General features: G+C 15.3%; 4 protein-coding genes across 4 annotated transcripts in view, besides 46 other annotated features; all 4 read left to right on the forward strand. All coding sequences in view use genetic code 6, as the record gives it.

Moving 5' to 3' along the window:
• IMG5_144780 (hypothetical protein) overlaps nucleotides 1-1,200 on the forward strand; it is a gene marked incomplete at both ends in the record, with an annotated part of 1,857 nt that extends 657 nt beyond the window's left edge. Inside the window, 3 exons of the mRNA XM_004031192.1 lie at nucleotides 1-43; nucleotides 386-519; nucleotides 876-1,200. The exon at nucleotides 1-43 is cut by the window's left edge and continues 41 nt beyond it. Coding sequence (XP_004031240.1) covers nucleotides 1-43; nucleotides 386-519; nucleotides 876-1,200 — 502 coding nt within the window. The remainder of the gene's footprint in view (nucleotides 44-385; nucleotides 520-875) is intronic.
• Nucleotides 2-87: a microsatellite.
• Nucleotides 3-62: a microsatellite.
• Nucleotides 732-801: a microsatellite.
• Nucleotides 752-799: a microsatellite.
• Nucleotides 763-847: a microsatellite.
• Nucleotides 767-847: a microsatellite.
• A 443-nt stretch (nucleotides 1,201-1,643) lies between the features above and the next one.
• Nucleotides 1,644-1,673: a microsatellite.
• Nucleotides 1,674-1,690: 17 nt separating this feature from the next.
• Nucleotides 1,691-1,757: a microsatellite.
• Nucleotides 1,692-1,757: a microsatellite.
• Nucleotides 1,717-1,757: a microsatellite.
• A 391-nt stretch (nucleotides 1,758-2,148) lies between these two features.
• Nucleotides 2,149-2,184: a microsatellite.
• Nucleotides 2,185-2,542: 358 nt separating this feature from the next.
• Nucleotides 2,543-2,572: a microsatellite.
• A 69-nt stretch (nucleotides 2,573-2,641) lies between these two features.
• Nucleotides 2,642-2,729: a microsatellite.
• Nucleotides 2,650-2,701: a microsatellite.
• Nucleotides 2,730-3,848: 1,119 nt separating the features above from the next.
• Nucleotides 3,849-4,643, forward strand: IMG5_144790 (hypothetical protein; the record flags this gene model as incomplete). The annotated part of the gene is made up of 1 exon (XM_004031193.1): nucleotides 3,849-4,643. A coding segment is annotated over one exon (693 nt), but the record flags the coding sequence as incomplete, so codon positions are not given.
• A 138-nt stretch (nucleotides 4,644-4,781) lies between these two features.
• Nucleotides 4,782-4,821: a microsatellite.
• Nucleotides 4,782-4,829: a microsatellite.
• Nucleotides 4,783-4,829: a microsatellite.
• Nucleotides 4,788-4,826: a microsatellite.
• Nucleotides 4,830-4,883: 54 nt separating the features above from the next.
• Nucleotides 4,884-4,936: a microsatellite.
• A 101-nt stretch (nucleotides 4,937-5,037) lies between these two features.
• Nucleotides 5,038-5,071: a microsatellite.
• On the forward strand, nucleotides 5,061-7,294 carry IMG5_144800 (hypothetical protein; the record flags this gene model as incomplete). Its single annotated transcript, XM_004031194.1, has 3 exons — nucleotides 5,061-5,774; nucleotides 6,547-6,659; nucleotides 6,915-7,294. The coding sequence occupies 3 exons, from the start codon at nucleotides 5,061-5,063 to the stop codon at nucleotides 7,150-7,152; spliced, it is 1,065 nt and encodes a 354-aa protein (XP_004031242.1). The 3' UTR covers nucleotides 7,153-7,294.
• Nucleotides 5,837-5,879: a microsatellite.
• Nucleotides 6,502-6,534: a microsatellite.
• Nucleotides 6,683-6,786: a microsatellite.
• Nucleotides 6,805-6,865: a microsatellite.
• Nucleotides 7,295-8,958: 1,664 nt separating the features above from the next.
• Nucleotides 8,959-9,018: a microsatellite.
• Nucleotides 9,019-9,678: 660 nt separating this feature from the next.
• Nucleotides 9,679-9,718: a microsatellite.
• Nucleotides 9,719-9,902: 184 nt separating this feature from the next.
• Nucleotides 9,903-9,963: a microsatellite.
• A 458-nt stretch (nucleotides 9,964-10,421) lies between these two features.
• Nucleotides 10,422-10,468: a microsatellite.
• Nucleotides 10,469-11,180: 712 nt separating this feature from the next.
• Nucleotides 11,181-11,254: a microsatellite.
• Nucleotides 11,225-11,262: a microsatellite.
• A 2,115-nt stretch (nucleotides 11,263-13,377) lies between these two features.
• Nucleotides 13,378-13,413: a microsatellite.
• A 1,468-nt stretch (nucleotides 13,414-14,881) lies between these two features.
• Nucleotides 14,882-14,933: a microsatellite.
• Nucleotides 14,882-14,974: a microsatellite.
• Nucleotides 14,915-14,950: a microsatellite.
• Nucleotides 14,921-15,023: a microsatellite.
• Nucleotides 14,963-15,047: a microsatellite.
• Nucleotides 15,048-18,490: 3,443 nt separating this feature from the next.
• Nucleotides 18,491-18,533: a microsatellite.
• Nucleotides 18,534-19,088: 555 nt separating this feature from the next.
• Nucleotides 19,089-19,124: a microsatellite.
• Nucleotides 19,095-19,122: a microsatellite.
• Nucleotides 19,125-19,319: 195 nt separating the features above from the next.
• Nucleotides 19,320-19,354: a microsatellite.
• A 745-nt stretch (nucleotides 19,355-20,099) lies between these two features.
• On the forward strand, nucleotides 20,100-21,759 carry IMG5_144810 (phosphatidylinositol-4-phosphate 5-kinase family protein, putative; the record flags this gene model as incomplete). Its single annotated transcript, XM_004031195.1, has 3 exons — nucleotides 20,100-20,544; nucleotides 20,600-21,136; nucleotides 21,188-21,759. 3 exons carry the CDS (start codon nucleotides 20,100-20,102, stop codon nucleotides 21,757-21,759), a joined length of 1,554 nt encoding a protein of 517 aa, XP_004031243.1.
• Nucleotides 20,945-20,976: a microsatellite.
• A 1,318-nt stretch (nucleotides 21,760-23,077) lies between the features above and the next one.
• Nucleotides 23,078-23,137: a microsatellite.
• A 694-nt stretch (nucleotides 23,138-23,831) lies between these two features.
• Nucleotides 23,832-23,871: a microsatellite.
• A 1,380-nt stretch (nucleotides 23,872-25,251) lies between these two features.
• Nucleotides 25,252-25,354: a microsatellite.
• Nucleotides 25,355-25,670: 316 nt separating this feature from the next.
• Nucleotides 25,671-25,711: a microsatellite.
• Nucleotides 25,712-26,098: 387 nt separating this feature from the next.
• Nucleotides 26,099-26,136: a microsatellite.
• Nucleotides 26,137-27,235: the final 1,099 nt, after the last annotated feature.

Consider the following 27,235-nt stretch of genomic DNA (forward strand, 5'->3'; position numbering starts at 1 on the left):
AAATATAATATATATATTAAAATTATATAAATAAATAAATAAAGTTATATAAATATATATATATTAATATATTTATATATTTATATAAGTTATTATATATTTTATTATTTTTTATATATTTTTTGTCATCTCATTTAAATTTTTATTAATTGCTTATTTTATTTATAATATTTGTATTAAATTTTTAAATTATTATTTATTATTTTAATTTTTTTATTTTAATTAATTTTCAAATATTTTTTTTAAATAGAGAAAAAAAATATGTCAACATATACATAATAATATTAAAAAAAATAAAATAATTTCCAGATAAACTCATCAATGAAATAATATTAAGATAAAGAATCATATATATAATTTTTAGAATCATAAATTGAAAAAATAGCGGATTTTACTTAAAAGACTCCGTAAATAGAATAAAAGATAAATTAAATATAAGAATAATTATTTGAAAATGAAGAAAAATTTTCTAATATAACAAAATTAATATAATTATTATAATCTTTTGCAGATACATAAGTATTTTTTTAATTATAAATATAATTATAAAAAATTTAAATTTATAAAAATCATTAATTTATATATATTTATATAATTATTTTTTATATATATAATGTATTTAAAATAAAAATAAAAGGATAGCCTTTTTTTTAAAATAAAAATAAAAAATTATTTTGTTTTTTAATTAAAAATAATATAAAGTGCGATTAAGTTTTAATTTTAATAATACATTATATATGAATATATAATAATATGTTAATTTATATATATATAAATATATATATTTATTTATATATATATTTATATTTTTATTTAAATATATATTTATATATATAATCATATATATTCGCCTTTTTTTTATTTTTATTTTTTAGGAAAATGAAAATCGATTTATTAAAGAATAAATAAATAAACCATATATTTTAGTAGAAAAAGGTATAGAATAATTGCGATTGAATACTGAAGAATAGATTAACTTAATTGATTAAAAAATGATTTAAAAAAATTAAATTATAGATAATTAAATTCAATATATGCATTAAAATATTTCTGAATTTTAACAAAAAATGCAGTCTTTTGCTAATAATTTATCTTAAGATATTGCAAAAGATATAAAAAATCTTGCTAATACTATAAATCATGAGAATATTTTACCTTAAAATTATATAGAAAATGATTAGATAGAAAAAATAAGATTTGAAATTAATCAAAAAATTGAATTTGTTATTAAAGAAATGAGAAAAAATGTACTTAAATAAGATCTAGAAGTTTTAGATAAATAAATTAAATAAGAAAAAAAAGAAAGAACTGAATTTTAATTAATTATTGATTAATTAATTAACAAAATTGATTAATTTCCTAAAAATAACACTTTTTCTCCTAAAAAAGTAAAATCTTAGGACTAAAATTAAAATATTGAAGTTATTTTATCTCCTCTAACAGGTATAGAAATAAATAAATATACATATGTATAAATTTAATATAAAAAGTTCGATAAATAGAGAATGAAATATAATATCTAAAGGCAAGTATATAAGAAATATAAGAAACAACTGAAAGAAGAAACTAATAAAAATATGATTAAATAGAATAAAATATATTAGATAAAGTAATAACTCTTATAGACAATTTTAGTTTCTAGAAAAATTATTAATTAGAAAATAATTAATTAGTTGAAAGTTTTGGATATAAATAAAATATAAATAAAAATTAAATATAATAATAATAAATATAATAATAATAATAAAATAATAATACCCATTTTGAAGAAAGAATTCTCAAAAAAAAAGAATGTGGAGAAAGTCCTACTTTCTAAAAAGAAAATACTGAATTTCGTGTACACAGAGGTAGATAGTAATAAGAAAATACTTTAAAAAAATAAAAAAATAACAAATCATCTAATAGTAATTCACTTAATTCTCAAGATATTAAAAAAGAAAATAAAAAATAATCTGATACTTCACATTCTTTATCTAAATCTTCATAATAAAACATCAAAAGTATTCATAGTATTCTTAAAAATGATAATTCTTCAGCTTATTCTTTAGATTTTAATACTAATAAAACTATTAAAACAGTATAGACATTAAATAAAAGCTCGTAGAATATTAAAAAAAATGAAACAGAACCGATTATTGAAAAGTCACCAGTAAATAAAAAAGAAAAAAGTAAAAATAAAGAAAATTTTGCTCAGAAAAAAAAACACTAGTAAGAAATAATTAAAGAACTTTTTAAAAAATAAAAATTGATGACTAATAATACAAAAAATACTATGAATGTATTATTTTTTTTATATAATATTTAATGTATTATTTTTCTAAAATAAAAATATAAAAGTCAAGTTTATCTACTAATAATAATGGAGGAACAGATAAAAAAAAAAATAAAAAGAAAAAAAATTGATATAAAATGAAATTATTTATAATAAATATTTTATTAGTTTTTTTTTTAAAAAATAAAATAAAATTATATCAATAAAAATTATAATAATAATAAATAAATAATATATTGACAATATATATTTTATAATTAAAATTATTTAAAAATTAAAAAATATAAAATATAAAAAATAGATATATATATATATAAAAAAATAAAAATACACTATATATAAATTAATATTTAAATAATAAAATCATTTAATTAATATTATATATTTATATATTTATATAATTTTGTATTTAATAAATTAATTTTATATTTTAAAATATTAAATTATTTTGTTTTAACTAAGTAATTTAATTGTTAAACTTAATAAAGATAAAAAAATTATAAATTTGAATATTATTAAATATAATTATGTTTTTATAAGCAATTGAAATTTTTCTCTAATAGGGTTTAAATTTAATAAATTAAGGCTCATTAGTTTAACAAAATAAAATAATTTAAGCATTATAAAATTATAATAATATTAGTTAGTAATATACTAAATATCATATAACTAAACATTTTAATTATATTCTTTTATTGAAAGGAATTAAAATTATTATAAAACTAATATCTGATTTCCTATTATAACTAAAGTAAAGGCATAAAAAAATTTTCTAATTTCCTAATATAACTGAAGTAAAGGCTTAATTTTCAAGTTTCTTTAATTCTGTTTTATTTTTTGGGATATTTGAAGCTTAATTTTAAATTATTATTATTAAATCATATTATATTGCTAACATATTTGATTTAAAGAAAGAATTTAAAAATTTAATTAAATTTTATATTTTAATCATTTTAAAAATATAAATAAATTAAATAAAAAAAGTTAAGAGATATTTTTAAAAATTAAGAAATATTAATGATGCAGTTTTTCTTAAAAATAATAAAAAATAAATGATTAAGTTACAAATTATACAATAAAACAGTTAAATATAAAATATATTTTAATATTAAAAATGATCACTATATTAATTTTAGATTTAAATCGCTTTCTTGCTTTATTGAATGACTTGGTTAATTATTTTAAGTTAAAAAAAAATATAAATTATCAAAATTAAAAAAATCAATTCTTAATATAATATATAGATATATTATTTAGATAAATACTATCGTTTCATTATTTTTTTTTTTTTAATTTTAATATCTCAATCAGTAATATTTATGGAATTTTTTTTTTTTCTTTCTCGTTAATAAAAATCAAATTTAAAAAATATAAAAAAAAAAAACAATAAAATAAATACAAAATGAACAAAAATATATATATAATAATACAATATAATTATATTTCTAAATAATAAATTAAATATTTATTTTTGTTAATTTTTAAATTACAAAACGCAAAATCTATAAAATCATTACTACATAATATTTATATAATCCTAAGTTGTATTTAAATTTTCATTTACGTATTTAAAATATAATAACTAAACATAAGCTTTTACACTATTTCTCTAATCATCATCTTAATACTAATCTCCTATAGAATCCAAATACTCAAGAAAAACCTACAAAGGAGAAAAACAAATTTCCCCACAATTAAATCCTTTAAAAACCATATCTTTAAGTTTTAACTATTACTAATTTGAATACGTACTTCTAGTCGAATATCTTGTATTGTCAGTTCTAAATGTATCCAATTAAGTATTATTATTAGTTTCATTATTTCTTTTATTATCAATTTCCTATTATTACAATTATATCTATTTTTATTATTATTATCTTTAAGATAAATTGACTTCTTCATCTTTTATTTATTCTAAAGTAACTTCATATAAACTATGTAAAGCATATTCCCATCCATTTCTTTTTTTAATGCTAAAATATTAAGTCTATTTTCCAATTTTTAAAATCATAATAACATTCCAGAATTAATTATCGATTAAAATAATTTCATTATCATTAAAAAACTATAATAATTATTAAAAAGCCAAACTTAATTTTAATAATTAAAATTAAATTTTCGGTGTAGTAAATTCTTTCAATCCATATTATTTTTCCAATTATTCGGCATCATAATAATTTATATCAGTTCTTTTGGCGATAATTTAACTTATTAAAATTACTTGGCTTAATGATTATAATAAACCTTAACATCCTTCTTATAAATAATGAATTAATGCAACTGATAATGAGTTCTTTTTTGGATTAAAATCTTTTAGTCTATCTAATAATTGTATTTGGTTAAAATCTGGTTATAAACGGGGAATTGTTGTTTAATTTTTTATTGTTAAGTCTTTTTGTTATTTTTCTTTTCTTTTTGACCAACAGCTTTGACCCATTTTTTATATTTTAAATATTTTTTATGGTTTTTTATTTTTTTTTACTTAATTAACCTTTTTATTTATTTTTTCATATTATATTATATTATATTATATTATTATATTATATTATATTATATTGATGATGGAATAATATATTTGATTTATTAATTTTCTATTTATATATAAAATTTAATTTTTATTAATATTATTTTTTTCTTATATATTTTTATTGTTTTATATTTTTAAATAAATTAATAATTATAAAAATATAAATATTAAACAATTATTTTAATTTTTTTTTTAAAAAAAAAAATAGTATTTTTAATTAATATTTTTTTTTTGTTATAAAAAAAAAATATAAAAAAAAAAATGTAAAAAAATCAAAATAATTATCAAGATGATGAAAATAAAGAAAATATATTTCCTTCTACAAATAATATTTCTGATTAAAAATCTTCTTAAAACCTCATACTTCAAGAAGCTCCTCCCACTGATTAAATCCCTAATGGTCACAAAAACATGACTTCATACACTGAAGAAGATAAATTAAAATGTCCATACTTCTAAATGCAATAATAGAATTAAGAAAAAGCTCAAGAATCCTTATTAGAAGAAAAAACTAATGACGACGAACAACCTACAAGTAGTTCAAGTGAAGATGAAGAAGGAAATAAAAAAAATTAAAAAGGAGGTTGCCCTTTTATGCCTTCTGAAAGAAAAAAAAACCCAGGTTTATTTCATTTAGAATACAAATATAATATCCATTACATTAGCAGACATTAGTATTTATTAGACTCAGACCCTTTATTAATTTAACAAAATAAAAAGAAAAAAATAGATAGAAAAATATTTAATAGCTATCCCATTTATTTAAAACATACGATTTTTCATGATGATGATTTAATGAAAAAAATCAGACTAAAAGAAATTACGGAAAGATTTTTCGCTTATGATAAATTTAGAGAAAGGGGAAATAGATATTTTAATAAATAAAAAATTACTACTGCTTTATATTATTATGAAAGGGCTTTAAGTTGTTTTAAATGGCTTGAGTTAATTGATGAAGAAGATGAAAAAAAAAAAGTAAAAATAATAATAATATTTTAGATTGTGAAGAAGAAAAAAAAATGAAAATAATGAAGTCTAAAATAAAACTCTTTTATAAAAAAATTAAAGTTTTTAGAAAAATGATTAAAAAGATGAATAAATTTAATAGATAAATATTACTTAAATTCGATAGTAAAATTAATAAAAAAATAATAACTAACAATAAATAACAAAACCAGAAAAAGGAGATTAAGAAAAAGAAGATACTGAAGACGATATTTTATCTTATAAACTAAATGTTGGACAATCCGAAAATATTTTAAGAGAAAAAATATTATCATAATAATAAACTATACTAGAAGAAGAAAAATAAAGACAATAAATACTCAAACAAAAATTATTGGATAAAAAAAGTTAAAATGAAAACTAATCTATTAAAAGCTTTTCAAGCCATAATAGTTTTTCAAGTGATGACAATGAAAGTGAAAAAGAGGAAAAAAAATGAAAAAAAAATACAGGAAGGTTATTAAGATAATGATATTAGAAGTATTTCTGTAGAAGGTTTCTAAGAAGACAGAAGCGAGAGAAATTTTTCATCTGATGAAGAAATATTAGATGCGGAGAAAATAATAAAAAAAATACAAATAAATGAATAAGAAACTACAATTATTATGGACGAAAAAGAAAAAGAGAAAATTATATAAGAAGAGTAAACTAAAAGATAAATGGAAAAAGAAGATAAAGAAATAAAATAAAAATATAGATTATATGTAAATAATATTATATATAAATAATAATAAAAAAAAAGTTAACAACTTTTACAGACAATAATATAAAACTTTTCGATGGTGAAAATTTAAAAGATTGTAATGATATTGATTTGAGATTTTCAATGCTAGTTAATACTTATTTAAATTTAGGGTAAACAATAAAAATAATATAATTATATATGAATATATATATATATATATATATATATATAAAAATATATATATTAGTATATTTATATATTATTATATTTAAATATTTATTTTTATTTATATATATAAAAAAACATTAATTACTTTTATATATAAATTAAAATATTTATTATAATATATATTATATATATAAATTTTAATATAAATATTTATCCCTTAATTTATTATTAATAAATATATTTTTAATCAATAATAGTATATGTTATATGGTTTTATATAATTTTGATTTAGCTTTAATTTCTTTTAAAGATGCATATAAATTGCATTAAAAAGGAAGTATTATTCTATTAAGAATGGCTTAAAGTGTTTTATATAATAAAAATTCATCTTTTTAAGATTTAAAATAAGCTTAATAATGGTTAGATTTATCTTTAGAAATAAAAAAAATGAAAAGATTTTCAATAAAAACGAGAAAGCAATGCTTAGAGTTATGAATTTATAAAATCACATCGAATTTACAAAGGATTTGTAAGAAAATTTATAAAAAAGATTATAAGAATAAAGAAACATCGAAAAGGAAAAATTAAGAGATTTATTTGAAAGAATAAAAGAATTAAATGAAATCGAATAAGATATGATATCTTAAGGAATAGTCCCTTAAGAAGAAAGTTGGATTAATTTACAAGATAAAGGAATCGAATAATAATTAATAGAAAAAATGGAACAGAAATATTATTTAGTATTAGAAAGTTACTTATATAATGGAAAAAATAAAGAAAAGAAGCTTTTTTTATAAAAAATTTAAAAATTTTATGAAATTTAAAGCTAAATGAAATATTATTTAAATCTTGATTTTATTAATTACTCATAATAAGAAATAATGGTAGAATTGGTTAATGAATATCAGATTGATATGGAAAATTAAAAAAACTAATAAAGATTCATCAGAGAAAAAATTGAAATGGCAAAAGAAATTTTCAATTTTAATAATTTTGAGTATCCTATATATAAATGGGCACTAGATGATATTATGGAATAAAAAAGAAAAATAAGAAAGTAAATAGAAAAAAAGTCATAATAAAATCTTTCTAAAAAAAGTACTAAATTAGAATATGTTAAAAATATTATTTATTCTTAAAGCTCTTTAAGTTAACTTCTTCTTTTGGTTTTCTTCGCTTTTATTTTTCACTATTTAATTTAAAGTACAGGATATTTTGGATTTTTTTTAAAAAAATGATTTTTATTTTTTTATATATATGTATTTTTTTTACTTTTTATTTTATAAAATTTATTTATTGGTATTTTCAAAATATAACGAAATTATATATTTGTTATATTTATATATTATTTTTTTTTAAAAAAAACTTATTTTTTTATTTTATTTATAATGTTAATAAAAATTAAAAAAACAAAAATATTATTTTGATAATGTCAAAAGTATAAACATTTTCATATTTTTAAAATAAATAAAATAATTAAATACATTTTATATTTTACTATAAAAAAAGAATATAAGATAGCTTTCATCAGATAATTAAAATAAAAAACTAGACGATAAAAATGAATATTAACAAAAAAACTATTTATAATTATCTGTTTTAAATAATTTTTAATCACAAAAACGATTTGATACTTAAAGTATTTATATACATATATAATAATTTATTTTAATAAAAAGCATTTAATAATTCAACAAGTATATTTAAATAAAAGTAATAAATTTAAAGAACAAAATTATATAATCTATTTAATAATTATTAAATATATTAATATAGAATTATAAATTCAAACAGTTCTTAATTAAATGAATTAATAAATACTCCATAAAATAAAATATTTTAAAGTACAGAAGTATAATAATTGGATAGTAAAGGGTTTACTTAAATTAATTTTTTATTTTTTTAATATCTATCTATTATTATTATTATAATTTTTTTTAATTTTCATAAGCTTTTTTAATTATACAAAAAAAATTATGAAACGATAACCTAAAATAATACTTATGGATAAAGAAAATTTATAAGAATAAATATAATAATTAAAATAAAAATTAAATAATTTAGAAATAGAAAACAAATAACTAAAAGTTAAAATTTAATAGCTTTAAGTAAAAATAATAATTAATAAAAAATAAATATTAACATAAATAAAAAAAATATTTTTGATAAAAAAATATAAGACGACCACGTAATAAAATAATCCTTAATTAAAAAATGATTAAAATATGAATGAATATTAAAAAAAAACAAAAGATAAGGATATAAAGGTAATAAATATCTTTGAAATAAATCATAAATTATTTTTATTTTTTTATATATATATATAATTTTTTTTTTTATTTTTATATATATTTCTATTTTAAAACATAAGTCAAATTAATCATTAGTACATAATTTAAAAAATAAAGTTTTTCAATTAAGATCTGATTTATAAAATAAATAATTATCATTAGAAAAAATTAAATAATCTTAAATCTATTCTAAACTTCAAGAATTATAAGTTTACAAAAAATTTTATAAGTTACTTATTTTATTTTTTTAATAAGAATGAAAATGATATATTTTAAAAAGAATATTTCAATATAACCTAAAAATTATAATAATCTATTAAATTATAAAACAATGATAAATAATATTAAAATGATCAAAATTATCCTTAAAATTTAATCAATATTTTAAAATAAGATAATATAGAAATCACTGCCTAACTAAAATAATATGAGATATAAGCTTATTATTAAAAAGTAAAATCAAAAAAATGTTAATTTTAATTAAATATTATAAATAGATTTAAATTTAAATGATGAAAAATCAAATATTTAAATAAAAAAATCTATTAAATAAGCAAAAAGAAGTAATATTTGAAAAAGACTTATAATTATTTAGATACAAAGGAATAGATCCTTTTTTAAATTAAAAAAATTAACAAAATCGAATCCTTTCTGTAGAGGCTTAATTAAAAGTAGATTTAGAAAAGAAAATACAAGAAATTTAAGGTTTGAAAAACACTGTATAAGTAAAAGAAAGAAAAATAATAGAACTAGAAAGAAAATATAAAGAAAAAGAGATAGAATTTACTGATTTAATATAAGAAGAATAAAAACAAAAACAAGACTTAAGAAATTAATATATCTAATAAAAAGAACAAATAATATAAATAAGATAAGAATTAGATAAAATGTAAAAATTAGACAGAAGATTATCAAGAATGAGTATTTTAAATATAGGAAATTTCGGATAATAATAAAATATAAATCAATAAGAAATAGAAAAAATAAATATCAATAAAAATGATAATAATAAATAGTAAGGAATATAATAATTAGAAATTCTTTAAGGAAAAAATTAACTATTTTAAAAAGTCAAGAAGTTTAATAAATGTTTTAAGAATTAAAATATAAGCTTATATTGAAAAGAATACCTGTAGAAAATTTAAATAAGTATTTATTTAATGATAGAAATTAGTATGAAAGTAATATTATAGATTTATATAATAATTTACAAGAATTTCCTTTTAATATCAGTGATGAAAATTAATTGGTAGTTTTGGCTAGATATTTAGTGGAAAATAACTAAGTAGAAACTAATAATATTGTTTTCGATATGTATAATGTTAATAAGAATGATATTATATTTAGCATTTTTAAAAATTTAGTTGATAATTATTAAATATTAAATGTTGATTAATAAAAATAAATAATGATTAATTTTATTAGAGTATTTTTTTTTTAATATTTATTTTATTATTAATTATTATTTTAGAAATTGAATTTTTAAAAAGAAAATATTATTGAAATTTTAAATAAAAATAATAATAACAAAAAATAAGAAGAATAAAATATATAAATAAATGTTTTAATAAATTGTTTATAATAAGTTCAAATTCTTCTAGATAAAAATGAAAAGGAACTTATTTTTATGATTATTTATAGCCAAGAAGGAACATTTTAATCAATTAAAATAAATAATTTTTTTTCTATTTTTAAATTTGATAAAATTGAATAAACACTAGAAAACATTTTTAAAAAATACAATAACGAAAATAAAGATTAGAAAAAATTATAATAGAGTAATATGAAATCAGCAAATAGGATATGTAAAAATTATATAAAAATTATAATTATAAATATATATTTATTTATATTTTTATATCTATTATTACTATATATATAAAATTATTCTTTTTATATATAAATTTATAGAGGAATAATCTGATGAATCTAATTCTGAAGATTAATAATCATAATCTATTTAAGAATGATATTAAAAATAAAATATTTTAAAATATATACAATTTATTATAAATTTCTCTAAAATAAGTTAATTACAATAAATTATATTTTTACATTATTAGATTAATTTAAATTAATTTTATATTTTTCAAAGATTATAAATTTAATATAATAAAAAAAAGAAATTATAATTTAAATATAATTTATATTTAAACAATTTTATATTATTACTTTCCTTTAATTTAATTCTAATTTTTTTATTTTAATATTCATTATACTAAATGTGTAAATATTTAAATATAAGTATTTATAACAATATAATTTTTTTCATTTAAAATAATATTTTATATAATATAATAATTTTTAAAGTAATTTGTAATTTAAAAAAATATGTATTTAGATTATTTATATATAATTTTTTTATAAATTTAAACTTACAAATCTTATTGTTTTTTACATTATATTATTTTAATTTTTGTTTACATATAATTTTTTAAAAACATTCTAAATATTCATATTTTATCATATAAAAAATAATAAATATATATATATATTTAAAAATTAAAAATTTACAAACAACAAAAATTACTCATAAAATAAAAAAAAAACCTTCGCAATAAATATTTTTTTTTTTTTTTTAAAAAAAAAAAAATGACGTAAAGTTTTCTCAACACTCCAACTACTAGTTTTTCTTTTTAAACATTTACTGATTCCAACATAAGAAATTTTATAAATTAAAATAATACATATTGGAAAAAACAACGTCAATTTTTCAATTCACCAGAAAATTATTACCAACAAGAATTAGACGAAATGACAAATTCAATTGAAAAATTCTATTAAACAACAACCTTTTACAAACCAAATATTGAATCATAATCAAATATAGAAAATCAATACGCTTATTTTTCAATAAAAAGTATTTAAAATGTCGATTTTACTCTACTACATATAAATAAAAATTCCCAAAACTTACAAAACATTATCCTTTCAAGTAAACTATAAATACTAGATTTATCCAAAAACAAATTTAGGGAAATTCCATCCTAAGTATTCTAGTTGTAAAACCTCAAAGTTCTCAAAATGAATTATAACCACCTCAAACAAATAAACCCATATCTTTTTTAAAAAGTAAACCTTGAATATTTTTCCATAAACAATAACATGATATTCGATATTCCTTAATAAATCCAAAAATGGTAACATACATTAAGATACCTTGACATTTCATACAATAGAATCGTGAACTTAAATTCTTTATCACCCTTAACACATTTACAATCTTTATTAATAAATAACAACGATTTTAGATTTCTCTCTTGTACTTTCCAAAACTTTACAAACTTAAAAAATTTAGTACTAGACTGGTTCCAATACACATAACCTCCTCTAGAATCACACCAAAGTGGTAAAAAAGGTGAGAAAAACATAAAAAAACTTCTTAATTTCTTAAAAATATACACACAATAAGAAGACTAGGAAATATAATAATAATATATAAAACACAACTAATAAAAAACTGAAATAAACCTAATTTAATTTTTAATATATATGAGTGAATAAAAATTTGATATTAAGCATTAAATAAACCAATTTTCAATAGCCCATATAGCTGCTTCTTAAGAAGAAATCGGGTGTTTAATTTCCATATTAGAATTCGATTTTTAGTAAATAAACATTGTTGATAATACTACTAATCATACTCCTTTAAGCCTTTCTATAGAAAAAGAATAATATTTAGCTTCTAAAACATTAATTAGTAATAACGCGGATCTTAATATAGGAGGAGGGAAGTATAAAAGTGTATTAATTTTAGCAGTTTAGAAATTTTAATTTTATTTAATTTAAGATTTATTAGTTAAAGGTGCTGATCCTAATTTATAAGATTACGAAGGAAGTACTTCTCTCCATTATATATGTAATATTTTTGGAAATAATAATTACAAAGATCATATATCAAATGTATGTAAAATATTCGATATTTTATTAAAATTTGGGGCAAATCCGAATATTAAAAATAATAAAGGGTGGGCTCCAGTACATATAATTAGTAAATAAAATGAATGGTAGGCCTTATAGTTTATTATTTAATATAATTAGTATTTAATTGAAAATAATATGTAAAATAAAAAATTTTTATAATTACATTAAAAAAATTAATCTTCTTATAATTATTAAATTTTTGATCTTAATTTAAAAGGAGGAAAATATAAATTAACTCCTCTCCATATAGCCTGTTTATATTCTAATTATGAAATCGTAAATATATTAATTAAGTAAAAAAATGTTAATATTTTTTTAAAAAATGTTCTCGGAAAAACATCACTTTAGCTTTCTGTAAAAGACAATTATTTATATAAATTAATTAAATTAAAAGAAACCGAAATATTGAATAATTTTATCTTTTTTTCAGATATAGAATTTCTGGAAAACGAGCAAAACGAAGATGAGGGAAATTCGGATACTGAAGAATAAAAAAATACTTAAGAAAATATTCTTAAAAAATAAAAAATTCTTAATAAATTAATACCTTATAGTCCTAATGATATATAGAAGATTAATTAAAAAAATTTCGAAGTGAAAGATTTATAAATTAATAATAAAGAATTAAACTATATTAATTATTTAGAAGAGAAAATTATTAATTTTAATAATAATTATAGTTCTTTATTTTATAGTCATAAAATGGGAATTTTAAATTAATAAAACATTCTTTATGAAAAATTTAAATATTATAATGTTTTAATTAAAATAATACTTGAAAATAAAAATGCTTTCTTTTAATTATAAAGCTTTTATTAATTAATGAATTTTTAAAAATGTATTCCAAAAAATTATTTTTTTAATCAAATTTTATAAGAAATTGTTTAAGATTTAAAATGTTAAAAAGGAAATAACATTTTTTCATATTCTTATTAAAATATTATTGATAAAAAAACTTTGGAAAATTATTTAAAGAGATAAATTAATTAATATTAAATTTTTTGTACTAATGAATTAATTTTTACTTCCATTTTTTCAGAGTAATCTTAAACTTCAATAGAAGAAGATAATAGTGTTCTTTAAGAAAAATTATTTTTATAAAAAAATTAAGATTTTGTCAAAGAATTTGCTCTTTGTTAGCTTGAATTTTAATAAGAAATTGATTTAATTTTTTAAAAAATTGTTTAGTTAAATACTGATAATATTGTTATTGTTTTTGAGGCTTTTTAAAGCTTTATTAAGTATTTACCCAATGTTTTTTAATAATAATAAGTTAAAAAATACTCTAATAATCATTAAAACTAATAAATTAAATTAAAATAACTTAAAAGTAAGTATAGTGTATATAATACTGAAGATGATTAGTTTTGATATTTTATATGTATATAATTAATGATAAATTTTATTACCATATTTTTTTAATAAAAATTACTTTATTTAATTTTTAAAAATAAAAAAAAAGATTTTTCTTTTTTCTTTTTTATTGAAAAAAAAAAAAAAAAAATTAATTAATAAAGTTATTAAATTTTTATATTATTAATAAAGTATATATAAAAATGATTTTTAGATAATTATTTAAAAATTAAAATTTAAGATATTTACATTTTAAACAGCAAAAAAGCTTTGGGATTTTCGATTATTTTTAAAAAAAGTAATATGAAAAGCACCAATAACAATAAAAAATAAAATATGAGTTTTTTATTTTTTATAATAAAATAAAATTATATAATAATAAAAAAGAAAAAACATAGAAAAATCATCACAAAAAAAGTAAAAATAACCACAATCTGAAGAAGAAATTGAACAAGAAAATATAAAAAAACAATATATATAAAATCTAAAAGAAACTGATATTAATAATTTTTAATCAAAAGAAGATTTCATAAAGGCATAAAAAGAAATTCGTGAAAAATATGAAAACGAACGAGAACTTTCTAAATAAACAATAGAACAATTAGAATAAAGAAAATTACGTGAATACGAAGTAAAAGCATCAGAATTAGATTACAATAAAATACAGAAATAAAATATAAACATAAAGTAAAAAAATAAATATATAAAAAAAAAAAATATATAAATAATGTAAGAAAATATATAAAATATATATATATATATATAAAAATATATATAAATATATATATATATAAATATTTATATATTTATATTTATATATATTTTTAAGACCAGTTGACTAGTTTTAATTCCCATCAGAATTGTTTTATTTTGTGAATTCATTAACAATAAGATTAAGCGAATAAAACATATATGAATGTTTATAAGGTTTTTTAACTTTAGTTGATAAAATGGAAGAAGCTGATTTAAAAAATTCATCTTATTAAAAATTTATAGAAATATTTACAGAAAATCTATAATTTATTTCCGATCCGTCTCTTTTGGTATTAGTTGGCAAATTTGGTGATTTATATTGTATTACTAACCCTTAATTTTGGGAAAATTTTGAAAGGAAATTATCTACAAAATTAGAGTTATTATAAAGGAAAGAACTAATTTAAATAATGGAAAATTTTTCTAATTAAAAAGAAGGTTCAGAATTTTTATTTGATAAAGTGGAATAAATATTCTTACCTTGTATATAAGATTTAGATATTTCTGAACTCACGAATATATCGAAAATTTATTTCAATATAAAAAGAGGAACTAAGGAATTCTTTAATTAAGTAGTTTCAGAAATATATAAAAAATTATAAAATGCGAATCCATATGAATTAGCGACAATAATGAAAGTCTATAAATTATAACCAAACGCAACTTAATTAATAACTAAAATTGAAGTTTGTGTACTTTTAAAAATTTAATAATTCGATTTTGTAAGTGCTTGTATTATAGGAAGTGGATTCGAATTCAATACAGGCTCTAAGAAACTGTTCTAATAACTAGAAAATATAGTTTTATAGAAAATTAACTAAAATACATAGATTAATTTAGATGACTTTAGATTAATAATGGAAGGATTTTTTTATAATTATAAAGCTAGCAAATAATTATTTTAGGCTATCTAAAATTAATTTGTGGGATTTTTATTATAATTAAATAGTTTTGAAGTAGCTAAAATTGCTAAATCATTATATATTTTAGAATTTGATGATTAAAATATTAATAGAGAATACGAAAATAGAATTATTTACATTTTAGAAGGTATAGATGAAATTAGTGTAGAAGAAATTGTTGAAATTGCAAAAAGTTATAATATAACTAGGGCTGGATCGAGAAAATTGTATAAATTATTAGAAATGGTTATTATTCATAGATGGGAATAAATTATTAAAAATACAGCAGCGGCTAAATAACTTTATATTTATTATAATAAAAGTAATTTATGTTCAGATAAATTAATGACTCATTTTTCTCTTATTGATAAAATTAATTAATGAATGAATATATATATATATATATATATTTAGTATTTATTAATTGAGAAATATATATTAATTATCTTTTTTGGAAAAGAAAAAAAGAAGAAAAAGATATTTTGTGTTTAAACTATGTTTTTGTTGCTGTTGTTTTTTTTTATAAAATACTAAAAATTAATAATCTTTTTAATTTTTTTCTATTATTAAAATTGGTATAAATAAAATATTTTTATTTTTTCTCGAAAAAAAGAAAAAAATATAATATTTTATATATTTATTATTTATTTTTTTAAATATTTTTTAGATATAATTTTTTTTTAAAATAAAATAAAATAAATAAATATAATTTTTAAATAATTTTTCTATTTAATTTAATTTAAAAATATTAATATTTATTAAAAAAAAAAAAATCTATATTTTCTTATATAAATAATTTAAATTTTTATTTATTTTAAATTTGTTTGATTAATAAAAATGAATGAAAAACTAAACCTTTAATAAAAAGATTAAGACTAAAGCATAATAGCAACTAAAAATATAAAATAAAACGATAATATATATGCATTAGAACAAGAATTAAATAATTACATATAAAAAACTAAAAACTTAAAATTAAATACATTCAGTAACGAAAAAACAATTAATTCTAATTCTTTTTAAGAAGAAATCGATAAGCAAAAAAATCTATTTTCGAATTCAAACATAAAATAAGTTTTAAATTAAACAATAAACGAAAATAATTATAGTTTTTCAAATAGTAATGTAAAAAATAACTACGAATTAGAAAACGAAATACTTTAATTATAAAATAGACTAATTAATATTGATGGAAATGCCTAATAATTTTCTACTAATAAAATTGAAAGCGAAGAATTACAAGATACATAATTTGAAATTTAAACTTCAAATTAAAAAAGTTGTAATAAATAAGAAAATATTTTGAATAAATTATAAAAAATGGAAGAATTATACAAAAGTCGTACTTAAATTTTAGAAGAAAGAATTAATTTTTTAGAAGATGATAATTTAAAATTATCTAAAGAAAATAAAGAACTTTAAGATAAGTTATATAAATAAAACATTGAATTAATTGAAAAAAATCAAACTGAAAATAAATTAATTAATTAATTAAAAGAAGAAAAAAATAAACTTTAATAAATTCTTAACTAATATATGTATTTTTTATTATTTTATTTTTAATAAGAACTTCTTTTTTTTTTTTTTAATAGTTTTTATAAAAAAATAGAAATTAAGAATAAGAAAATTAAAAAAAATATTTAAATAATAATGATATTAAATCTGATAGAAAAGGCAGTCTTTCATCAAATACATTACAATATTAATAAATTGATAATAATATTAATAATAGTGAAAGCAAAGAAAATATAAATTAACTTTATTAAAATATTTTTTAAAAGAATTCTGATGTAGTACATAAAAACAAAGTAAATAACAAAGAAAATAATAAATAAAATAAATTGAAAAAGCCCCCTTTATAAAAAAAATAAACTTTAAATAAAAAAACTAATAGTTAATAAATTAAATCTAAAACAGATTTAAGTTTTGTAGAAACTTTTAATAAAAAAGTTAAAAAATTAAAATAGATGCTTGAAATGCAAAAAAAAATCATATAAGAAGAATGCTAGACTAAGAAAAATAATTCCTCTTAAAAAGATTAATAAAAAAAAATACCAAAAGCATTAAACGGTCATAATCTTTTTAAATTAATAAATGATTTAATTTTATAATAATAATATTTTTTGTTTTGTTTTTTGTTTGAATTTTTTTCCCTTTTAATAAATTTATTTTTTGCTTTTATTTATATTTTTTCTATTTTGAAAAATAAAAATAATAATTAATACATTTTTTTTTTGTTTAAATGAAAAAAAATAAATAACAATATACAAATGAAATATAAAAGAAAAAAATACAATAAAATATAGATGATCTAAAATACATACCAGAAGAAAACATGATAGATTTTTTAAAATAATATAAACTAATAGAATAAAAAATATATCTATCAAAAAAAAATCAATAAAAGAAAATATTAAATCTTTAAAAAAATCCTCCGAAAATTTAACTAATAAACATAAAATAGTTTAAATATAACGATATTTTTTAGAATGTGTATTAGTATTTAAATTTTAATCAAATTTTAAATTTAAGATTGGTTAATAGTTTTTTTAATAAAGACCTTTAAAAATATTATAATTAAAAAAAAATAGAAGAAAATTATATAAAAATAAATAAAATAAAGGAAAAAATTAAATATAATGAAAAATAAAATGAAGAAATTGAAAACAATAAATGTTTGATTTTTTAAAAAATAACAAATTTTGAATTTTTTATGTTTATTTCAAATTTAGAAGAAAAAAAAATCAATAAATATGATAAAATTTTACTTTGTCTTTTTTTCTAATTTATAAAAAATAAAAAATCTCTAATTAATAGTATTGATATATTACTTTATACCTAAAGTTAAAATATTAATTTACTTTTTTAAAATATTACTAAAGAATCTTTTACTTGTCCAGAATTTATTTAAGAATTAATACATTTTTTTAGATTTAATTATTAAATAATACTAAAATATATTCATTAACTACAAATTTTTTTTTTAGATGAGAACTTTTTTACCTAAATAGAATAATATTTGCCTTATTCTAATTAATTAAGTAATACTTTTATGCAAAATATTCATTTTTGGATTGAAATTTAATTAAATTTTAATAGAAATTCAAGAAAATATTAAAATATTGAAAACTTTTAATAATAAATAAATTTTATAAACCATTCATTTGATATTATAAAATATATTCTATAATAATGAAAAAATTAACAATTTTAATTTTATTTTATTTTTTATTTTATTTTTTTTAGAAAAACATAATAATTATAAATTAAAAATAAATCATAATATTAATATATTTAAATATTAACTTAATATATTCAAAAAAAACATATACAAATATATTAATTGTTGAAATAAATTTAACCTATAATCATTTCTAACAAAAAATTAACTCGATTAATTTTTTTTAACAACTCAATAATATAATATTATAAAACCTAAAAAAAAAAAAAATAAAAAAAAAGAAGAAAAAAAAATATATATATTTATTTTTCTCAAGACTTAAATAAAAAAAATAGATGAAATCATAATTTATTAACTTAATAGTATTATAATCATTAATATATTGTATATAAGCCACTGAATTTTTAGATTATACAATAGATCATTTTTATAATTGTAATAAATTCGACTATACAATACAAGAAAAAAAGAAGATACTAATTCTTCATTAAATAGATAAATATATGTACGCAATAATTTGCCCAATAACCATAATAGCAACAGCTTTTATTATAATTACATTTATAAAATATCCAGGTATAAGGAATCCACCGGGGGATATACTTTTAGGAATTTCTATATCCGAATTAATGTTAAATATTCATTGGTTTGCAAGTGCTATAAATGCATTTGTATATAATGGTTAAACTGACGAAAGTAACTATTTTTGTAGATTTAATTCCATATTTAGTATTCCAGCTGGAGTTTTAGATTATGTCTATAATTTATTTTTAGTTATATATATATGGATTTCAATTAAAAAAGCACTAAGAGGTTGGGCTATAAATATGAAGTTAGTGCATATTGGTATTATAGGTTTTTCTATTTTGATTTTTATTTATCTGGAAATAATGAAAAAAACTGGATTGAATATATATGGGACATGTAGTTATAGTGTAAATAATAATTTTTTTTATTATGGAATTTTAATAGCTATTTTATATATCATTTTAAGCATTTTTTTAATAAAAAAATTTAAACAATGGAGACCTGAAAAAGATGTTTCATTTAAAAAATAATAATTTTATTAATATTATTTATAATGTAATTATTTGCTGTTGTATATATTTTGTACTCGCCGTGTTAAATTTGCTTTCCGGAGTTGCCTGTAAACATACAGAAAATCCTGGTTTTAGTATAGTTTTGACTTTAACTAATTTTTTAAAATTACTTTCGCCAGTTATTTTGAGTATTTTGAGATATAAAGATCCTATTTTAAAAAATAAAATAAAATAAATATTTAAAAGTAGATTTAATTAATCTTGTTAAATTATTGATTCTAATAATTAAGCTTTATTAAACTAAGAAAATTGTAAATATATTAAAAACAAAACAAAAATATATTAAAAGTATATATATATGTATTTTTTTTTTGTTAAAAAAATAAAAAACCAAATAGTTAATAATGAATAATGGCTTACAAATTTATAATTATAAATAAGAGGTGAATATACAAAATAAATAGTAAAAGGAATTTATAAATAAATATAAGATGATAGTAACAAAAAAATATAAATATTTTTTATTTTTAAACAAAAAAAAACAAAAAAAAGAAAATTTTGATTAATAATATTAAGAATTTAATGAAAAAGATTATAAAGAAATAAACGAAACAATAATATCTAATAATTAAATTGATATATAATAATGTAATGATTAAATATAAAATTTAAAGATGTTAACTTATGCACATTAAGTTTTTAAATTATTAAGATAATAAGATTAATCAATGATTGATTTTGAAAAATCTTTAAACTTAGAAAATAATATACAATAAATTATAAATACAATATATAAACAAGGAGATGGAGGAAAATCAGGAGAATTCTTCTTTTATTCATATGATAATAAAACAATAATAAAAACAATATAAAAATCGGAACTAATAACTTATATTGAAAAACTACCTAAATTTATATAACATTATAAAACTAACCCTAATTCTTTAATATCTAAAATTTATGGGGTATATACTTTCCATAATATGACTGCTGATGATATAGAATTACATGTTATAGTATAAAGAAATATTTCAGGTATTTATATAAATATTTATTTAGATTATAATTATATAAATATATATATAGGAGTTGAAAAAAAATATGTAGTTAGAACATATGATTTAAAAGGAAGTAGTTATAATAGAGATGTTTTAAGATCAAAGAATTAATTTTAAGATTTGAGTTAAATAACTTTAAAAGATAAGGACTTTTATGAAATTGAAAGAAACATTTCAATTAATTAAGATCTTTCAATTGAAATTAGCACGTTTTTAGAATTTGATACTAGTTTTTTGGAAAATTAAGGGTTTATTGATTATAGTTTACTAGTTATTAAGTGTGACTGGAAATAAAAATATGAAAATGATTTAAATAATAATAATATTAATACAATTGATACTTAAGACTAATTTAATTAAAACTTAAACGATTATGTTAATAGTAAATTTAGTAAAGGTTATTATTATTTAAAATCAGATAATACTTCAGGAATATATTATCATATTGGAATTATTGATTACTTACAATAATGGACTTTAAATAAAAAATTAGAAAGATGTTTCAAAAATTGTTTTAAAAAAGTAAATAATTCAGCTTAGCCACCAAAATATTATTCAAAAAGATTTATTAATGAAGTAATTAGAAGAATATTTATTTGATAAGTTACAATTTATATATTAAATTAGTATTTTTTTAATAAAATTAAAAATATTAAAATATTTAATAAAATTTTATTTTTAATTTTTTATAATATTTTTTATTTTATGCAAAATGATATTTTTTTCGCGCTTTAAAAAAAAATCAAATAGTTTTCAATAGAGATTAAAAATATTTGAATCATTTATTTTCTTTGTAACTATAATTAATTAAATAAAAATATTATATATTTCATAAAAAAAATAAGAATAAATAAAAAAAAGTTTTAAATATAAACAAAAAAGAAGACAATATATTCAAATGGAATCAATAAATTTATATGATCCTTAAACATAATAATAGGGAATAAACTTATTAATATTAAAAGAATTTCAAAACGATATAAATAAATTTTTTATTTATTTCAATAATCCAGATTATCCAATTAATATGTAGTAATCATTTTCTGAAAATGAATAACAAATTTTATATTAATCTTTGTATAAATTATTTAAGCATAAAAAAGAATATAAAACAGAAGGTTTATGGGGATTAATAAGTCTTAATATATTTGATAGAAATGGCTTATAGTGTTACTCATATTATTTAAAATTAAGACAATAATTAATTGATTCTTATAATAATATTTAACTTTTAAATTATTGCTAAGAAAATGAAGAAGAACATTTTAAGGATTTTATTATAAATAAAGTATAATAAATTCATTAAAAATTGGATTAAGAATTGATTTAATTTTTCTTTGATATTGTAAAATTTTAATTTAAAATGTTTTTTATTATCATTATATAAATAGTTTGGAATAAATTACGATAATTTAATAAATAGAACGCAATAAAAAATTAATATACTTTTAAAAAAATATGAATAAAATTAACGTAAATAATAAATATATATATGTGTATATTATTATAAAAAAAAATATATAAATATTTAAAAATAAATACAGTTGAAATATCTAATAACTTAAGTATTGATTTAATAAAAATAAACATTTAAAGATTAGAACAAAAGAAATGTAAAAAACTAAAAAGAAAATTAGTAAAAAAATCAGAAAATTAAATAAAATTTAAACACGATTTTGAAAAATTAACAAAAGAAGATATATATTAAAAAAAAGCGATTTTTGATTAGGATTTCGAATCTGATTATGAAATTTAATTAAAGGATAGTTCAAATTTTTATGATGATGATACTTTAAATTCTATTTTTGGATTTTTTAAATAATATCGTTCCGAAAATGATATTGATCTTGATATTAATAATGAAGATTAGAATTCTAATATTAAAAATATAAAATCAATATAATAATTCTAGTTTATTGACTAATCATAAATTATTAATGTAAGAGACTAATCATAAATTACTGAAATAAAAGACTAAAACTATTTGGAAGCTAAAAATAATTTTAAAAGAAGAAAAATAATACATGAAGAATAATTAAATTTTACCGAATTTTAATATACTCAAAAGAAACAAAAATTCCCATAAAGAAGAATCAAAACTTTAAAAGAAAAGAAAAAAAAATTAGTCAATATTAAAAATAATTAATTTAATAAAAAGATAAAAATTATTAAAAAAGAAACTAATAAAAAGTGCAATAAAAAATAGATTAAAAAATTCAATAATAGTAAAGCATACTTTCTTTAAATAATACCCAAAACGAAACTTAAACTAATATATTATAAGGTCTAAATATTTTAGGAAATTATCAAAAAATAGAAGTAGAAGAAGACTTTGAAGCTATATTAAACAAAAAGTAAAATATATATAAGCATATAGTTCTTATAAATATAATAAACAAATAAAAGATTTAAATAACAAAAAAAATTAACTGAAATAATAAAAAATGAAAACAAGTTAAAATAAATAATATAGGAAACTGAATAAATACTTATAAATTAATAATTCTAAAATATAAATGCATTACATATAGAATATCAATAATATAATATTTATTAATAAAACAAATTAAATTATATTAATATTGATTAATTATGTGATTATTTATATTTAATAAATAAATAAAGTTATACTGATAAATAATCTTTGAATATTTAAATATTTGATTTAGAATTATTATAATAATATGATGAATATTAAATAACAGATGAATAAAAATATAAACTAAAACATTTAATGATAAGTATTTTAAAAAATTAAGAATTTTTAAATAATATTAGTTTTCAATTTTTTCAAAGTTTAATGCAAGTTTTTTTATTTATTTCTTTCAATTTAAAAAATTAACAATTTGATGAAATTTTTATAAAATTTTTACAAATTAATTTTGCTTGCAATATTTAAAAATATAGTTCAAATTTTTTTTAAGTTTTTATAAAAAATTAAGCAAAAAAAAAAATTAATAATGATAATAATAATTTATAATAAATATAATTGAAATTTAAAAACACGAAAATCGAATAAAATTAATAATTTTTATTATAATTAGAAGTTTAATAAAATAATTAAAATTAAATCGAATTCGACCAATAATATTTTCAATTAATGGAAAATTTAATAATAATGTACTTTGAATTAATTAACTTATTTTAAAAAGAAATCGATTATTCATTTATTATTGATTCTATTTAACATTCTCAAAATATTTCTATTTTAGAAGAATTAGAAAAAATAGAAGATTCAGTAATAATTTAAAGACTTTGTTTAACTGAAAAAAGCTTATTTTATAGTTTAAATATAGATAAATTGAATATGCAAATAATTTTCATTGCTTAAATGTTACAATTAGAAATAGGAAATTTAAAAAAAGATTAATAACTATAAATTATATAAAGCATTAAAAATAAAAGTGTAGAAACATTATTAAAATAGAATTCAATTTATTCATTTTATTTAATTAATAATATTTTAGATTAAAAACAAAAAATTAATTCCAAAAATATTTAATTGAAAATAATACTTAAAACCAATAATAATTCATTCATATATTAAAAATTATAGAAACTTAATAAAATTTAAACTTAGATATTTATAAATTATTATATGAGAAAATTTAGAATTCTCTAATATAAAAAAAAGAAGAGAATATTTATTTAATTGAATTTCCAGCCAAATTTTTAATTAATTTTTTTTCCTAAAACTTCCCTAATGATGTTAATAGCTAAAGTAGAATTCTTAGTAAGGTCTTATCTTTAATAAAAACACATGAAGAACCTATAAATATGAATTTACTAAAAATAGATTTATTTATAATTAAAATTTTATTATAATAGTACGATTTTAGTAACAAAAAAATTTCAGATTTTTTAATAAAAAAATGCAATTAAATTATTAAAATATAAGAAAACACAACAACAGAAATAAAAATAAAAATTTTAAATGAATTAGATTAAAAGCTAGTATTTTTAGTATATTAAAATTACGAAAGTTAGGAAATTTAAAAAACACCATAAAACATATTATAAAATTATCTATAAAAAATAAAATTTCTGTAATAAAAATACTTTGATAATTATAAAAATATTTCTTAAACTAAAAATAATAATAATAGTAATAATAATAATAACAACAATAATAATAATAATAACAATAATAATAGTAATAATAATAATAACAATAATATTAATAATGATAATAATATTATAAATAAATAATGTGTAGTTTATAAATATTAAGATATTTTTAATAATATAAATTAATGTCTAGAACAATAGTTTGACTTTATAACAAATTTCATATAAATTAATAAATATTTTCTAATTGAATATTCCTAGTTATTTTCCGAATATTAATTTTTTGATAAATATTTTTCTTTTTAAATGCCTGATACTAATTTAAGAATAAAATATTTTAATTTAATTTACTAAATATATAACTATTCTTAACATTTTAAATATTATTTTACATAGTTTTCGAATATCTAATATCAAGATTAAATTCAATAATTAACAACCATAAATCACAATTATAATACAGAAATCAAATAATAATCAGAAAATAGTGATGATGAATCTAGTAATACTTCAATGATTTAACTCGCTCTAAAACTCATTTAAGAATAAAAATAATAAAAAAAAATTGAAGAATAAGTAACAGAAAATTCTAAATAAATATAAGGAAATTTAAAAATATTTAACCTAAATTTGCTCAAGAAAATAAATGAATCTTTAATAGAAATTAACATAATTTTAAATAAGAAAAACGAAAATTAAATTCAATTAGAAACAATTATTCTATTAATTAAAATCTTAGGATAAGTCACTATGTAAGAATTTTTATAAAAATAAATTAGTGGATATTAATACATTTTTAACATATTTAGAGAGAAATATGTCCCTTAATTATTTAATTATTTTATTTAATTAAAAAAAAATATGGGATATAATATTTTTAAAGTTTAATTTATATTTTTAAAATAATTTTTTTCTAATTAACTATGTTAGATTACAGATATTTCTTTTGAAAACTAAAAAGAGATGTTCAAGTTTACTTTTAAAAGTCTTTTTTTTACACTTTTTATAGATTTCGAGAGTTATAATATTTAAGAATATATAGATTATATAAATAATGTAAAGTATTTTTTTTCAAATTCTTAACAAATATAATGGATAAATTAAATATTTAATATAAGCTAAATAAGAAAAGAAGAATTACATGTATTATATATTCTAAAGGTAATAGTTAAAAATTTAAAATAAGCATTTATTGAAAAATCTGAATTTTATTAAATGTTTAAGTAATATATTATTGAAGAAATACTGAAAAGAATAAGAATCTTAAATTAATAAATATATACATAGTAATAGTTTACATTAGAATTATTTAATAGAAATATATATTTAATTAAAATATTTTACTTCTTTGATTATTTTTAAAATGATAATAATTGTAATAGTATTTAAATATAAAGCATAAACTTTCAGTTAAATTAAATTTGGGATTAATTATTCTCTAATTAATAATCAATTACTAATTTAAAAATAGTTTATTTTAAATTATGTAATCCTTTCTTCACTTTATATAATACAAAAAAATTAGACTTTCATTTAATTGTAAAAATTGCAATTTTTCAATAAAAAGAATAATTTATTTTAGATTTGTTAAAATTTATTATCAATGAAGTATTATAAATAGCAGAAGCCTATTGTATTTTTAATAAAATAAATAAATAATAATTATATTATGAAAGACTAATTTAGATACTTACATAATACTTAAATAAATAAAATAATTAATAGGTTCAAAATTAAAGTAATTCATAATTAGAGTTAGATTTTAAAGTTTTATAATAATTTTTATTTTGTTTTTATGAATTACCTGAATTAAAACCTAAAAACAAAGAATTTATAAAAAACTATTTATATTATTAAGAAAAAATTTATAAAGAAATTTTAAATTTTGGAAATTCATAAAACTCAATTCAAAATGCTTTATTAATTTTAAGTTAGTTTTTATTAATTATTTAAAAAATATCTTAAATAGAAAATTATACAAATATTATTAATGATATATATATTTAAA

This window comes from Ichthyophthirius multifiliis, assembly GCF_000220395.1.
Source record: "Ichthyophthirius multifiliis unplaced genomic scaffold scaff_1120509251124, whole genome shotgun sequence".
NCBI classification, from domain to species: domain Eukaryota; phylum Ciliophora; class Oligohymenophorea; order Hymenostomatida; genus Ichthyophthirius; species Ichthyophthirius multifiliis.